We start from the raw sequence: 17,807 nt of genomic DNA on the forward strand, positions 1-17,807 counted from the left end.
ACGCAGACCCCCCCTTGCAAGCCTGATTTAGAGGGTGTGCCATGGGCGGGAAGGGGACAGGAGAGGAATACTCATAGCCTGTGCTACTCCGGGGATTCTTGGGTGTCCTGGACTGCAGACCAGCCCATAGGCAGCTTGAGTGGGTGGAATGAAGAGAGGATTCATAAAGTAGAACAATTTCTGGCTGCTCTACCCTACTCCAGGAGCTACGCCAGCTACACCAGATTATTATAGGCTACACCAGCTCCTGGAGAAGCCCATAATAATTAGGTAAAAAGGTAACTTAAATCCATCTTTGTCCTATTTGCCCTTGTGGAGATACAACACTGAAACCTAGCCATATGATTTAGGTCTATATTTTGTTCTCCCACATTATTAGGTGATAATCTGCCACTGATCCACACCAAAGCTGCTGTGTAGTTAAACAGCAATTCTGTGCATGAAACTATGACAAGGTAGGCCCCTAATTAAATTCCCCTAGGATCAAACATGGCTGAAGAGTATATTTGTTTGTCTGCTCTTTATGCATATTTTCCACTCGAATATTATTTGCAAGAAAAGTGCCATTAATATCCGTAGGGAACTCAGGAGGGGAATGGTAGTCTATCACGTTTCATCCAGAAGGATCCACAAACACTGTACTATAAGAATCCACATGGAATATGGCTCTTGTTCACAGTCATTAAAAAGTGTTTCCATGCAGAATCAATACATCTGTACCTGCTGTTAGGAACATAGAAATTGCCATACCCAATCTGACCAGTGGTCTATATAGTTCAGTGCCTGATACTTCAAAGGAATGTGCAAAAATTTCATAATGGAGATTATAGAATAATCTTTCCCCAAGGGAAGTTTTTCATATTCCCCCATAAGATAGTAGTTGTCTTTTATGATGAAGCAGAAGCATATTCATATAAAATATGTGTTCATTCCTAACATAGCCATCATAAATGTTGAATCCTTTTTAAAATCATGCTAAGATCTTGGCCTCAGTTGAGACCCCCCTTCTTTTTCTGCTATATCTTGTGTTAAATAAAATAACCAGCAATGAATATAGTATTCCTGGGAAGGGTATGCCATTGATTTGTGTAATGACATTATAATATTTTCAGTATTATTTTCTATACCATTCTAAATACATCAAAACATTTGTTTGCTTTTTTTACTGTTGCTATACACTGAGCAGAGTGTTACACTGAACTATCTACACGTCACTGTAGATCTTTTCCTGACTGGTTACAGTTAAATCAAAATTGAGTAGCCTATATTAAAACAAGTATGATGAATATGAATTATTATAACTATGATTAAAGAATTGGTATTATGACCAGTCTAGTCAAGATGCTGTTTTACTTGAGTTTTGCTGTTGATTTTTTTTTTCTTATTGTGAATCAAACTATAAAGCAAACGGGTTAACTTTTCTCTGTAGAATAATTTTTTTCAAAAGTACAGAAGTCCCCTTTCCAAAGTTATGTAGGCACTTAAGAACATAAGTCTCCCTGAAAGTCTATATAACATTGTGAGAGAAGCCAACCTCAGACAGCGTTGAAGCAGATAGATTGCCTTAGGAAAAGGGAATTGAAGGCCACATTTATGCTCCATTTCATAGTGTGGGCTATATCTTGATACAGCCACCACAACTCCCTTCAGACTCCCACAGATTATGTTATGTCTCTGTGGCAACTATATCAATTGCTTACATGGAAACGTATTTAATGTATTTGTAGCTGTCTTTTAAAGTAATTGATCAGCTGCCACTGAGGAGGAGCCAGCACTGTCTGCCCAGCCATTTTCACATTGTGAGCACCTCTGATGCTGATCATTCCTTTTTTCAAAAATGCCAAACAAACCAGTGTGGAACTAAAAATCAAAACAAAAAAAAAGTCATGAAAACTGTGATTTGTTTTCATTTATTTTATTATCATACAGTGAAGACAGGTAGGTAAAAATTTATATTTAACATTTGACCCCAGTATTTCTTTAAAACACTATTGCTTTTTCTCTCCCTAAAAAGCAGTGTGCTATACGGTATTTGACTGGCCGTATCCACAAAATCTTACTCACCCAATTCTTATTTAGACAATTAAAGTCAGAGGAAGCTTTGTGTGAATGAGGATTTACAAGATGTGGCCTAACATGTCCTCAAAATAATCCGCAGTTCTCAGCAGAAATAAGTGCTTCCTAAGTGTGTTCATTGTTCAGTTCAGGGAATAGCATATTCGTGTAGGGATTCATAACTGCTTGTGAACACAGGTAATTAAAAACTTGCTGCTCTTTTACAGCTTTTGCCAACAAGACAAGTTGCCAATTACCTTCCAGTCCTGTGTGATCACTAAGGAGTGCCAGGTGTCGGAGTGGTCTGAGTGGAGCCCCTGTTCCAAAACATGTTTTGATATGACATCCCCTAAAGGAAATCGTACAAGAACACGGACCATTAAGCAGTTTCCTATTGGCAGTGAAAGTGAATGCCCAGAACTAGAAGAAACAGAGCAATGTAGCTCTCAAGGAGATGGTGTGGCGCCGTGTGTTACGTAAGTGTTAATGTGTACCCCACCCCATCAGAATGAATACTGTACTTCCAGTGGGAGAGTGCAAGACATTGGTAATGATTTGATTGGCAGTACAAATAAATTTAAAAGAAAATACTAGGGTTTGGTTGATATGTGTGCATATTCAGCGATCCCACTAAAGCTAACATTTGCATTTAGTTGCAGTTGTACTGAAGTTACTTCCTACTCTAAATATAGAGAAATAACTCACTTGACTTTGTAAATGCTGACTTCGTAAATGTGAACATGTGTATACACACTGGTACACTTATATGCACTGCTTTGAACCACCTTTAAGGGCATAGTAAAACCAATTTATTGATTCAGTGGTTATTTTTCCCACAGATCCTTCCTTCTAGAATCCATTATTGTTTGAAGTACAGGGCACACAATCACATACCAAGTGACTTACACAGTAAGAAGCTGGTATGTATTCCTTGAGTAGCCAAACTCCTATCTGACTTCATTGGGAGTTTAGGCTGATTAAAGAAGGCAAGAGTGAGCTCTAAAAGGGGAAGAGGCTAAAAGTGGTAATAAATAAATTTAGTTATGTTTAGAGTGTAGGAAGTTTGACAGCAAGCAAGTACTTTAGATTCAGGAGATTGTTTTCATCATTAGCATCTAATTGAGATTAATATTAATAGTCACAACTGTGCTTTTTCTTTATCTGCCTGAAAAGAGCTGTTGGGGAAATAGCATTTGATGTTATGCCATTTTGCATCTGTGCATTTTGACTATGCAACATAATTTTCCTTGAAGAGGAGAAATATCATCATTCTCCATCTTCAGCAGCATCAGGAAATGATTCCCTTCATATCTCCTTAAAGTACTTGTTGGGCAGAGAATCCTGTGACATGTCTTTCAATTCATAAATCTGACTGGGGTTTTAAGTTGGAGTCACAGACCTTCTTTCTTATGCACTCGCTGATGAGAAAGCTCACAGCTTCTCTTCATTCGTCAGTACTCAGCAGGGGGGCTTGAGCACCGCAGAGAAGCCATCTTACTCTTGATGGTGAAAAAAGAACTCACTGAAATAATTTTTGGGGGGAAAAAAAAGTACAATTATAGTTTTGCCTTGATATGCAGGAGGAACATTCATGCTTCTTATCAAAGGTAAATTGGAGGCTTTTCCTTTTTTATTCTTTCGGGGCTTACGTTTCTCAGTGTGCACATTTCTCTGATTTTTGTTCTATGTTGCTTTATTCTAGCTGTCTAGTTCTAAACAAGTGCTAAGAGTCACAAATCTGGGGATTGGCAGATTTGAGAATAAAACTCAATTTCTTTCCATGCAACATTATTATTCTTCCTTGCAGTAAAATAATAAATTCCACTGGTTAAAATTAAATAAAGATCTTCCTAAATGTAACCTTTTCAAAAATGAAATAATGAGGAAAATAGTTCCATCAGTGTAGAATACCAAACCTCATGCATACCTGTAAAATAAAGATTTTGGGGGAGCCAATCCTTCTAGATAATGAGTCAGAAATATTAGGGCACTTTGCCTTGTATAATCAAATATTACCTTGTGTGGCTTTACATGTTTTAAAGAACTAATTCACCCAATTTGCAATTACTTTGATTCAGATATGGCTGGAGAACCACAGAGTGGACAGAATGTCGTGTTGACCCTTTACTTAGCCAACAGGACAAAAGACGAGGGAATCAGACAGCTCTGTGTGGAGGTGGAATTCAAACCCGTGAGGTGTACTGTGTGCAAGCTAATGAAAATCTCCTCTCCTATTTAAATACCCTCAAGGAAAAAGAAGGTAAATTTCATTCACTTGCAATTGAATTAGTGTGAAAACTGAACACTTCAGCATGCCGGAGCTTTTTGACCTCCATTGTCTGCTGTCACATGTGTCTTATTTTATTATAGGTTACTGTGATCTATTTTTTAAAATCTAATTTAAATGGAAATATTTAATTCCAGGAGGGATGGGTTCATTCTTTATCCTGAAAATGTCCGTATCTTACTCTGAACTGTTTTTTCATAAGACTTCCTGAAGGCTTCCTTAACTGCAGGATGGTTTTGCGGTAAGAAACATACAAGACTGGGAGTCAGGAACTCTGGGTTCTAGTCCTGGTTCTGCCAGAGATTTTCTGTGACCTTGTGCAAGTCATTTTAACCTCTCTGTGCTTGTATAGGTTACACTTAGAAAGAGAAAAAAGTAAATGCATGTGTAAAGTCACCATGGAAATATATATGTGAAGTGACTTTACAGGTTCAAAAAGAGCACTAAACTTGGTTTTTACTTGAAACCAGACAAAATGTGATGGTTTTGGCTGACTTTCATGTAGAGTTCTTGTTTTCGTGTAAAACTGTAACTCAGCTTTATGCTTGTGTGGATTTGTACTCCCAAAATTGAAAAAGGGAAAAAAAGGTTTATATGAAGAGAATCTCTGCAAACTAAAAGAACAGGAGTACTTGTGACACCTTAGAGACTAACAAATTTATTTGAGCATAAACTTTTGTGGGCTACAGCCCACTTCATCGGATGCATAAAATGGAACATATAGTAAGAAGATATTTATACGTAGAGAGAACATGAAAAGGTGGAAGTACCCATACCAACTGTAAGAGACTAATTAATTAAGAGGAGCTATTATCAGCAGGGGGGAAAAACTTTTGAAGTGATAATCAAGATGACCCATTTTGGACAGTTGACATGAAGGTGTGAGGATACTTAACATGGGGAAATAGATTCAATTAGTGTAATGACCGAGCCATTCCCAGTCTCTGTTCAAACCTAAGTTAATGATATCTAGTTTGCATATTAATTCAAGTTCAGCAGATTCTCCTTGGAATCTGTTTTTGAAGCTTTTCTGTTGCAAAATTGCCACCTTTAAGTCTGTCACTGAGCGATTAGAGAGGTTGAAGTGTTCTCCAACTGGTTTTTGAATGTTATGATTCCTGATGTCAGGTTTGTGTCCGTTTATTCTTTTGCATAGAGACTATCCAGTTTGGCCAATGTATATGGCAGAGGGGCGTTGCTGGCACATGATGGCATATATCACATTGGTAGATGTGCAGGTGAACGAGCCCCTGCTGGCATGGCTGATGTGATTAGGTCCTATGATGATGTCACTTGGGAGACAGACCAGTCCTTGCTTACAGACAGCCCCCCAACCTGAAGCAAATACTCACCAGCAACCACACACCATACAACAGAAACGCTAACCCAGGAACCTATCCTTGCAACAAAGCCCAATGCCAACTCTGTCCACATATCAATTCAAGTGACACCGTGAAAGCGGGAGGATGATCTTGTGGTTAAGGTGTTTGGAATGGACTTGAGAGATTTGGGTTCAATTCCTGGTTTTGCCACAGACTTCATATGTGATCTTGGAAAAAGTTTCCATCTGCGGAATGTGAATAATAAAAATTCCATGCTTAACAGGTGTAGTGTTAATGAGTTGAATGGTTGATGTGGTGATTGGGGTCTTATAAGCACCTAGCTCTATATAGTTAACATAAAATACTTTTCTGATGAGTTCAACTATATTATTATATGCTTTTTTGAAGAACAAAACCTCAGTGAGTAATTTACATTAACATACATTATTCCCCAGCAGCAAAAAGTAACTTGAAAGGAACGATTTATCCATTGATAATTTAGAAATCCTTCAAGACAGTATATTATACTAAGTGCATTTAGCCCACAATTCTGATTACATTTATTTTTATACTTTATGCAGCTCTATGGTACAAATTTACATTACCACAAAGAAATACAGCCACACACTCCAGGAAAAGGGACATCCTTGACTTGGGCATGCATAGTTAAAGATTTAGAATAGAGGTGGCCACCTTGCAGCCTACAGAGTTCTCTAGTGGGGGGCATCTTTAATGTGGGCACTGCAGTTTGTGGAGACTACCATTCCCAGCATCCATTTTAATACATCTGCTTGAATTACAATGGAGCATTGTTTGCTGAGACTTCTATGCTGCATCGGTTGCACTTGCGTATTTATGAGGGAGGGCGTCTTCAGTCTGCTTCATTTAATACCAATTAGTTGCAGCTCCAGGGCTCTTGGCAAATTTCCTCTGGGACCAAGTTTAGGTGCCCCTGCCTTAGAAGTAAAGAGTGACAAATTCTCAGCTAAAGAGAGGCAACAATAAATTCAGCAACAGCTTACTGTTCAGAATGATGATCAGGATTTTGGTTGACTGTGAAGTCTTGCTGTCTCAGGCTGGTGTGAAATCTGTCCTTATCAGAATGTGACAGGAATATGCAGAGCCCATCAGGAGGTAATCTCTATAGGCCCCATAAGGCTGTTTAAAATGTAACTAGTCTTTGGATGCATAAACATGAGAACACTTTTTTCAAGAGCTCAAACTAGGGGTGAAGTGAGTTTTAGTTTAAAAAGCGCTGGGGATGTTTCCATTTTTGGAGACAGATTAAAAAGTGTTGTGTTTTTGTTTTGTTTTTTAAAGCAGCTTCTGTGCACCCTTAGAAACAGCAATTTGGCGTGATTAAACGGTGTGATTAAAACCAGGCAATGATTCAAGAACTGGAGGGGGAAAATCCCACCAACCCTTGCAGTGGGAAACCCCTTCTTACAATGTAGCTCTGTGTTCATAAACAGCTAATACTATCTCAGTAAGGCTGTTTTGAAAACTTCCATTCTCACGTACTCATAGTGGTGTTTCCCTGTTATTTCAGAAAGTCAGTCACAGAGCACGTCGAAGTCTAGTGCTGCACCACTTCTATCAATCACTTTTGAAATAACAGGTAGGTAATAAGGCCTTCTACCTGACATTTCAATCAAAAGTGTGCCAGGAGGCACTGTCCCCTTGGAGAACTATGTTGGCTATATATAAAAAAGTATATTTCTCTCTAAAATAGTTTCTGGTACTGAACCTGTGAGCTCTCACTCATAAGGTTCAAGATAATAAAAGAAATGAGGGCAAAATACTTATACATCAAGTACCAGACCTGAAATACAAACTAGTAGCACAGACTCAACCCAAACCTTTATCCATTTTTTTAAAAGTTCTGATAAATATCTTTCACTTCTATTTCCCATCCTGGCCCTAAAGTACTGGGAATTTCTTTGGTCTTCCAAAATTTCCACTTTCCTTTGCTATTTCCAGCTAGGATTGTGAGTTTTGGTTGGATGTATTCCTGGAGCTTTCATCACATGACATAACCTTCAATTAAAGATTCATCTTTAATTCCTGGAGACTCCAGAACAATCTTGGAGGGTTGGCAGCCCTATTTCCAGATCTGTTTGGCTGATTCAGGATATTTGTATAATTTAAGATAAGAATTTGAACTTTGGATGTTTATCAAAACCAAAACTTCTAGCCTTTTGGGGTTGGTACATCCCTATAAGTCAAGTTCAGAAATTTTCTATCTTCAGGTCAGAAATGACAAGTTTACGTTTGAGCAGGAGTATCATGTGTAGCAGTTAGGACAGGGAACGGGAAATTAAGGATTACTAGGTTCTGTTGTTCTGTCACTCACTTTCTATGTACGTTAGGCAAATCACTCAACTTCTCCTTGCCTCTCTTTACCCATCTGCAAAATTGATATAACTGTGTACCTAACCATTGAACTGAAAGGGACTACTTACATTCATAGACATACATAGGTGTGTAAGGGCTTGTCTTCCCTACTGGGGTAAGTCAACCTAAATTAAGCTACTCCAGCTATGTGAATAACGTAGCTGGAGTCGACGTAGCTTAGGTCGACTTACCCCAGTGTCGTCACTGCACTGCATCGATGGGAGACGATCTCCGGTTGACTTACATTAGTCTTCTCTGAGAGGACTCTGCTGTCAATTTAGTGGATCTTCACTAGACCCGCTAAATCGACACCTGCTGCATCGATTGCAGCAGCGTTGATCTCCCTGGCAATGAGGACAAGCCCTAAGTGTTTGCAGGATCAGAGTCTGAAGTAGTAGGCTTTACAGTTTGGCAATAAACTTTACCACATACATTACACAAAACTGGGAAGGAAACTCGTGATGTTATCCTTCGTCTATTTTGTTAGTGTAGCTTTTTTAAAATGCTCATTTGTTCTGCTTTTGTGAAAGTAGAGCAACTAGTGTCCTGAAAAAATGGTGAGCTCTTGCTGGGGCGTGGATGTACAGACGCTCTTCCTGTGACACTCTGGCCCTGTTGGCAGAAGCGGCCCAGAGAATGCAATGAATTACCTCATCCCCAGCATCACTCTGGCTGTGACCACATGATGGCCACTTTGGGGCCACGCTGGTCAGCTGGGATTCTCTGCCAGAGGAGGAGCTGGTGCACATCCTTGGTGAATTTAGCCCACTGTTTACCAAGAGAGGTGAGTCTGTGCTTTTGTGGTGATAATTTTTAAAATGTAGCTACTCTACAGTCCTCCTGCTCATAGGCTTCTATCTTACTGTATGAAGTTCTCCAGTGACTTGTCTAGCCAGTATAGAGCTCAGTAGAGGGTTCCTGGGGTAATGGTTAATTATTTTCCAGGCACTTGCTAGTAGGTAGTATTCTTTGGGACTAGACACACTGAGTTAGCAGCCCATAAGTGGGCACAGAAAAGCACTTTGAGTTTTCTTGATTTTTATCCCACTTTAGGAGAAAGGGGAAGTTCTAGATTTTTAGAACACAGTGAGAGAGAGGTTCCTAGTTCAGCAGAGAATGATGGTGTTTTTGTGTGTGTGTTTTTGTTTGGGGTTTTTGTTTAATCTCCCAGCCCAAACTTGAAAGCCATTCCAAACCTGAATCTAATTTTCTGGTTTGGCAGGGGGAAAGTGAGAGCTTGTTAGCAAAACACATTCTGTTTTGTTCTCACATGTGTCCAAAATTTGAGCAAAATATCTGGAGAACACGCAGAGCTTGTATTATTAAGCATTGACTAAATGTTCAGTACCACTGACAGGAAACGAAAGAACCAAGCACCCTCATTCACTACCTCTACCACAAATGCATGAAAAGAAAATATGAAAGGGCAGCAGTGGGAGGGGAAACATCTTTTGACTGTGTCCAGTAGCTTCTTCTTTCAAATCGTCTCCAGTCAAACAATAAGGGATCAGATGCTGAGCTCATTTACACTGGTGTAAATCTGGAGGAAAGCCACTGAAGTTAAAGGGGTTGAGATGCTAATGTTCAGGCTTGCCACAGCTCAGCAGTTTATTGTAAAGAAGATAAATAATCTTTATCATACTTGAGCACCTCTGGCTGAAATGAATCCTAGATTTGTAGCTAGCAAAGTGGTTTGGGAGGTCTCTGGATGAAAAGTGATATATATAACAGAGGTCACATCATGCATGAGAAGGTAATAGTAACAAAAAATCTTTTCCTGTTTTTTGTTTGTTTGCTTTTTACTTTTTGAGACTTGCTATATCAGATGGTTTTTCAACTCTCTCTCTCTGCTGAGACTTTGGCAGCACTGAAATAGGCTTTCAGATAGGCACAGGGACTTGGTGGAATTACTGGGGAAATGATGGCTGAAGAGAAATGCCTCTTTGTCATGCACAGAGATGTGTTGTGCCATTCACTGTATATTCTACACACAACATTTATTTGAGATGTATCAGAGAAGCTGGTCAAGCCGGGACAAGTTTCTTGCAGTCAGTAACTATTACTGTTGATGATTTTTTTAGCAAAAACAGTGTTTTAGGGATGAACATTGGGAATCAGAGCGATGCAAAGAACTGCTTTTTTCAATTTGCTGACAGTTTTGAAAAATAAATAGATTCAGGTTTAACCAAAATCCAAATGTTTTGGAATTTCTGGTGAATCAAAACAGGCGGGGGGCGGGGCGGTGGATTTAATTTAATGTCAGAAACAATTAACCAAAAGTGATGCAAATTTACAAAATGTTTTGCTCAACCCAAATTTGCATTTTGGAGCAGAAAAGAAAAAAAGTTTTTACCTAGAAATTTTTTCTACTTCCATGTGCAGAGAAATTTGACTGAGTTGAGTTGGAGTGATTGAATAAGCAGTATATTTGTACTGTGCATCATTGTAATGTGCTTTGTGCTACAGTATTGCTACAAAGGAAATAAAACCAAAGTTCGGTGGGGATAAGTTTGCTTAATTTGCTGTCATCTAAGAAAGAAATTCTGAATAATGCAGTGTAATGCACATTCTGAATCTTAAAATACAGGAAACATTTCCAAATAATTATTCTCTCCCACCACTGCAATACTTTTTTTGTCTCTCAAGTTTCAGAGTAACAGCCGTGTTAGTCTGTATTCGCAAAAAGAAAAGGAGTACTTGTGGCACCTTAAAGACTAACCAATTTATTTGAGCATAAGCTTTCGTGAGCTACAGCTCACTTCATCGGATGCATCTGATGAAGTGAGCTGTAGCTCACGAAAGCTTATGCTCAAATAAATTGGTTAGTCTCTAGGGTGCCACAAGTACTCCTTTTCTTTTTGTCTCTCAAGCTACTTCAGTAAACCTGAATGAGTAGCAGACATGGTCGTTCATAACAACTTTATACTTCATGTTACACTGAAGGATAGTAAACAAGATGGCATAAAATTGTGTTGCGTTGAGAGAGAGAGTTATTTGTACTAGTTACATATCCCTGAAGCATTTCTTGCTTTGGATACCTTATAGATGAATGACTGAAGTGGCCGATATTTTCAACAGATCTTATATGAATAGTATACTGTACTTGATAGTCTTCATGGAAGAGAAGCTGAAGTCTTTACTCAGGGCCATACCATGTCTGGTCTTTGTACAGGTTTCCAATGGGAGAGGGCTCAAAGAGCCTTCTGGCCAGAGACAGTTGCAGTGCTTGCTGTTGTGGAAGCCCAGGAATGGTTTCCTCTTTATTCCTAAAGAGGAAGAAGTAATTTATAGTTCAAAATACCAGTGAAGAGGACGACTGGTGCACTGAAGGGAGTTTGCTGCACCTTATGAAGGAACGTAGCAGTGGGTACCCTGCCCTTGTGCATCAAAAGGCTCTGGGAGGCATTCTTCAGAACGCTTCCCTGTGCTCCTGCTGGGGCTCCACAAGGCCCCCAAAGTGTGGCTGTGCCTTAAAGTTACAAATGACTCTTTCTTTTACTCTGACTTTACTTATGCAAGCTCCCAATGAATTCAAGGGTAGTTTGAGCAAGAGCTGTGTAAGGACCTCAAGATTCAAGATAAAGGCTACAAATAAGTGGCGATGACTTGCTAACTCCAGCTTTATTAAATACTATCCAGTAAAGTTAAAATTACTTGCAAATTATGTTTGTTTACATTTATTTTTCTGCTACAAGTTACACACTTTATGCAGATGATCATGCACATTAGGAACAGACCTGAGGCTTCTGGAAAATTGCCAATGCAGCCTTCACTGTCATAAGGTTTAGGCCTCACCGTAGCACCATAGCATAGTTAGAATACTTCTTTCCAGCGTTGTCATCTTGTGTTAGAAAATGGGAGTTCTGGAGTATGTTTAACAGGTATTTGCCCTCTCTGCACTGCAGCTTTGCTTCATGGGAAGGATGGGAAGGACAGTTTCACAGGATGCCGCCTTCTCATTCCCTCCCTTTCAAAATGTAGCTTCCAGTTGCCCACTAGTGGGCCTGTGGCTAAAAGGGAAGTACATTACCTGAAGGGCCAGGCAGGCAGAAGCAGGTGCATGCAACACACGTACATGTGAATAAGAGACTCCACTACCTTAACAACAGCATGCAGCTCATTCATCAAACCTCTGTTGTTGTTGCTGTGTTACTGTGATCCTCAAGAGCCTGATTCTGTCACCCGTACTCCCTCTGAGTAGTATCTTGCTCCACAGATAGTTGTAATCAGTGGGATTATATGCAGCATAAGGTACTCCTTAAGGTGAGTAACGGTGGCAGAACAGAGTTCTAATTAATTAAACTCTTGTTTTGAGAGCACAGTTCTGAGGATCAGTCATGATGTTTAACTTTGGGGAATCACATCTTTTTAGTCAATTGGACAGAGGTCATCTGAATGGCTGATCTATATTCTGTGCTTAGTTTTAAGTATTTTGTGAGGAGCTGAATTATGAAAGAAAAGTGGATTGCAATAAAGTAATGCATTTGTTGGTTGGAGACAGATGCATACATATATCCAACATGCTAGGAGAGGTCTCCCATTGTGCCTACGTGCTGGGAGGACAGTAGTGTACTGAAGGCTGCATCCTAGCTCTCAGTGTAGGAGAACAGGGTGGTTCTGCTCTCTTATGGGCGTTCCCTGGTCCACAAGAAACAGGGTTTCTGCCTGCTCACATACCTTCCGTGTGGACTGATTACACGCTGCTGGAAGTAATATATTAAAACAATTATACCTATGTACTAGATTTAAAAGCTGTGCACAGAATACACGTTAAATACAGTTTTCCTTGAACCAACTAAAGCTGCCACTGCACAACTTCTATAGGCGGGTGGTTTTCTGTGAGTATGGAAGGGCTTTAGAGTCAAAGGAAAGCAAATAGACTCTGTCATCATTATATTTCAGTGATTTAAAATCAGTATCTCTGATTTGGTTTGCAGTTGAAGGGTTAGGATTTATGTGATTATAACTAGGCTTTGAAGTTACAATACAATAAAGTGAATGAAAATTTACACTTCTGTTGGTTCAATGGTTCAGTCAAGATGCACTTAATAAGAGAGCAAAACATTGATTTGCATGGGGGCCAATGTGAAGAACTACTGTAATAATATACTCCATTCATTAACTGCAAGAGCTAGGTCCTAGAGAATACTGCAATATTTGTGGAATCTTCCTGATTCCACATAATCTGATTTGACTCAGTCCATGCAGTGAGTTCATTAGATTTATTTTTAAGAGAGTAGTTTTACCCTTACTTCATCAGATTAAAATGATGAGACAGAAAATTATCTCACTGAAAAGTAGTGGTGTCAACTTGCAGCAAAGAATTATACAAGTGTTAAAAATATGTTATCTTTATTGTATATAGCTTCCAAGCCTGTGGATCGGAAACTGTGCACGGGACCTGTACCTAGCACCACCCAATTGTGCCATAACCCTTGTCCAATAGAATGTGAAGTGTCCGCTTGGTCAGCTTGGGGACCGTGCACCTATGAAAGCTGTGAAGACCAGCAAGCTAAAAAGGGTATGTACACATTTTAAATTCCTCCTTTTCAAAAAACATTTTTATTTTACTTAGTTTTTACACAATACTTGAAAAAAATATTTCCAAGACTCTAGGGATCTTTGACAATACTGACATATTCATACTTATATCAGAAAGAGAGAGCGCGCAACAGACTCCAAAAATCAGAAAATAACCAGCCAAAAAAAAAACCCAAACAAACCCACCCATAAGTACCACCTCTCAGCACTCTCCTTCCTCCCCAAAGGCCTTGGGAAAGAGATGGACTTTCTAGTTCTGTAGGTCAACAGATCTGGGCTATTTCAGGACAATTACAAAGTTGAGTGCCTCCTCTTAAATTGAGGGGGATCCAGCATGAATCTCTCTCCAGATCACAGTTGTGGCTGTGTCACATAACAAGAGAACAGCAGTCTCTGAAGTAGGAATGTCTCAAGCCATTCAGGGAATTACAAGTCAAGATCACCTTAAAAAATGACCAGTAGACCATTAGGCCACCAGTTCAAATCTTAGAGCAGAAGCTTCATTTGCAGAGTACCCTTCAGACCCTGCTTAACTGGCAGGGTGATGTATTCTGTGCCCATTTCAGTTTCCAAGGGTATTTAAAGTGTAGACCATTCAGTGCATATTGCAGTAATCAGATCGCCAGGTGTCAAAGGCATGAATCACAATATCAAGGTCCACATCCAAACAAGAGACTGCCACCTCCCATCCAGAGATGAGAAAAGAAATTTGAGTCGCTGTTGCTGTGTGATCATCTAACACCAGAGAGAATCCCTCTTGATTGCAAACTCTCATAACAAATGCCAGGCACACATAGTCACTTAAAGGGACAGCCCTAATCCTCATATTTTAGGGTTGTTTTCTCTCTCCAACCAGCATCACTTCAGTCTGTGCACAGATAGTGGTAGAACTTCTTTATATTACTGTATCACTTAGGAGCCCTATTCACGGACCAACACCCAGTTGTGCTAGGCACTGTACAAACACAGAACAAAAAGGCGGGTAGTACAAGCTAAACAATGCTGCCTCCTGTGTATGTGACTCAACCTTCATCATTTTTAAGGGTGACAGAACAATTCAGTTTCTGTGTCCATAAACTCCTGGACCTCTCTTTTGAGGCTAACAGTGAGGTTGCCTATTATTCTTAGTGCTGCTGTTTGTTATTTATGTATTTTATACCATCCAAATGTTTGCTAGGTGTTTGTGGATATGTCTGTGTTTCAGATTGATTTGGACACTTGCCTGCTAAAAATACATTGAGGCTATCAGCTCACTTTATGCCATTTTTTAACCTGAAGACATGGATATCAGGAAACTTACACTTTAATTTCCATGTATTCTAATGTATATTGTCAAAGTTTCAACACAGAGAAGATCTAAGGGGTGGTAAGATTGGCAGATGCAGACCAGGCTCTTAGCTCTGTGTAAGTGGAAGGGGTTTAATACTTCTGGAGAATGTGCAAACCTTTCTAGGGAACAGCTCCATCCCTTCCTCCCTGATAGGTACGTAGGTGTTATTCAGCAGATAAATGACATCTATAGTACAATAGTTTTAGCATGAAATTGTTACAAATAGCTGATTGTATGAACTGAGCTGCAGTCTGTTCCATAGCTCTTATTTATTGTTTTGTATAGCTACATTGTAATTATAGGGTTTACTCTTGGGACTGATAGTTAGGGTCCTACCAATTTCACGGCCATGAAAAATGTGTTATGGACCATGAAATAAGCCCTTCCCCATGAAATCTGATCTCCCCATGCTGCTGGGAGCCAGGGGCTCCTAGCTGCTAGTCTGGCCAGACTGGGGAGGGACAGGAGTTGTCCTTCCCCTGCACGAATGCTCTTGGTAGGAAGGTCAGACTCACCTCCATAGGCAGCACAGAAGTGAGGTTCACCCTCACTTCTGCACTGCAGCAGCCCCAGAGCTCAGTTCTGGGCTTCCGCCCCCCCCCCCACAAGCCCCCATGACTCCTGGCTCAGGGCTTCTTCCCCCAGCAGCTCCTGCTGGAGTTTAGGGCTTCTGCCCCCCGCAGCTGTGGTCAGGGCACCCAGGCTCAGGACTTCTGCCCATTACTGCTCCAGCTTGGGCTCCGGACAGCCCAGGCTTGGGGCTTCAGCCCCTCCAGCTTCTGCCAGGGCTTGGGGTGACTGGGTTGGGGCTTCTGCCGGGGCTGGAGTATCCATTTTTCCAGGGGCCCCCCAGATTGGTTGGGAGGCCCCTGCCTTAATCTGCCCTTGCTGGGGCACTCCCAGCAGCACGGGGGAGATCATACCTACCTCCACCTCTGGGAACCTCCTCTAGTTGCAGGAAGCTTGGAGGCTGCAGCACAAAAGTGAGGGTTGCAATCCTGGGATCCCTCACACACAATAACTTTGCAACCCCCCATGAACCCATTTTGGTTTGGACTCCCCACAGTTACAACACTGTGAAATTTCATATGTAAATATCTGAAATCATGAAGCTGAGTACTTTTAAAACCATCCGGCCACAAAACTGACCAGAATGCACTGTGAATTTGGAAGGGCTGTACTCATAGTGTGGAGATGCATTTCCTTGCTGCTGTTCTGAACCAATCTTTATTGTATTCTAGATTTGGGGAACATGATACGATGGGGTTTCATCAAACTATATGTGACCATGAAATTTAGCTATGTGGGCAGGCTAGAAGGAGAGCAAAGGTTGTGTCTAAATGGTGATCTGCTTTCCCACAGCTTCTCTGCTGGAGATTGGAGTTGGTTGAGTTTATCCATAGTGATTACTTTTGTGTAGAAAAAACCTGAAATGACTTTGTCTCCATTTTAGTGAGGGGATGGTGGTATGTGTTTTTTGGAAAATATCTGCCCCAAATCAGCTTCTCTGGCATTAGGGAATTCAGCTTCCTCTTTTTGTCTTGTGTGATGTGATTTAACTTTTCTGCTGCAATTTAGGGATGGATAGAGAAAGGCAATTTGTCCTTTTAGTCTGCTTGTTTTATTTTCAAAATCTTTGCCATATATTTTCAAATTTGGATGTGGATTGCAGTATTTCTGCCCAGTTTGTCCTGGTGTGGATAATGCTCAAGTGGGGAAATCGGATAAAAATCTGATCTTTGACGATTCTATGCTAGGGTGAGGTTTAGAGTCAAATCTGAAAAAAAAAATTTCTGCATAAGTCATTTTATGCTTCTCCCATCTAGCTATAGTCTCATGAGATAAACTTTTCATTTCTAGACCTGTAATTTGCTACCCCATGTGATTTGTTTTAGTGTCTTGAATTGATCTGTAATAGCTGAATAGGTCAGCCATAGACTTAGAGAAGTGTTACAGTTCCTTCTATAGTAAACAGCTATACACATGAAGGTATCTCTCATATGTTCATATTTGCCTATCTTGTTTTCCTATATGATAGTTAATTGTGTATATTAGTTCAAGCATAAGCAGCAATGGGCTGTTTAGTGTGTTCATTTCCCATATCAATATTTCTAATCAACTTTTGTCTTACTCTGTTTTCCTCTAGTTAACCCCTATGTGACTCCAACTTTCCTGCTGTTAGTGTCAGAAGCAGAGCTGCACTTAAAGATCATGATAAGGGAACTCAAGCATTGCAGATTTAGAAAAACCTGGATCTTCCACTTAATCACACCCATTTCTAGTACTATTCAGTGGTCAGATGCAGGACTGTTTGCAAATTCACCCATGAATGTGACTGGGATTTCTCCTTTCCTTCCCACTGACATAAATTCACTAGGTAGCAGGAATGGATGTTTCATTGGAGTAAGCAAAGGCACCTTGACAGTGAGATGGGAGGAATCCAGGCATTACATTGTGAACATGTAAATCCTAGGTTCCTCTTCACCAGTTCTCTTGTACTTATTACTTTCCATATGTGCTTCTTTAGGAAACACTTAGATGCATATGCTGCTTGGATTGAAATATTTGTGCATTATAGTGTTATGAATTCATTAGTGGAAAGCAAACACTACCTTTTTCTCACCCCTTTGTCACTGTGTCACTCCTATTCCCATATTTCCCCCTTTTTTCCTCTTCACCCCTCATTCCCTCTCTTACCTATTCATATCTCCCCCTCTTCCTGTTTTACAGTTTGCATCCCTTTTTTCTTCTCCTGTGTCTAATCATATATGTGCCTTTGTCAGCCTTTTCCTTTCCCCTTCTCCTCCTATCTCTGCTTCTTAATTTTCCCTCCCATTATTGTCCCATCTTCCCTTCCTGTTTCTTCTCATCTCTGTCC

The 17,807-nt window shown here is 40.2% G+C and overlaps 1 protein-coding gene across 1 annotated transcript in view; it reads left to right on the plus strand.

Moving 5' to 3' along the window:
- Window positions 1-17,807, plus strand: part of THSD7A (thrombospondin type 1 domain containing 7A) — a 496,216-nt gene that overhangs the window by 344,763 nt on the left and 133,646 nt on the right. The window contains exons 5-7 of the mRNA XM_074945848.1: window positions 2,283-2,531; window positions 4,134-4,315; window positions 13,424-13,579. Of these exons, the coding sequence (XP_074801949.1) occupies window positions 2,283-2,531; window positions 4,134-4,315; window positions 13,424-13,579 (587 nt within the window). The remainder of the gene's footprint in view (window positions 1-2,282; window positions 2,532-4,133; window positions 4,316-13,423; window positions 13,580-17,807) is intronic.

The sequence above is a fragment of the Natator depressus genome, chromosome 2 (genome assembly GCF_965152275.1).
Source record: "Natator depressus isolate rNatDep1 chromosome 2, rNatDep2.hap1, whole genome shotgun sequence".
NCBI classification, from domain to species: domain Eukaryota; kingdom Metazoa; phylum Chordata; order Testudines; family Cheloniidae; genus Natator; species Natator depressus.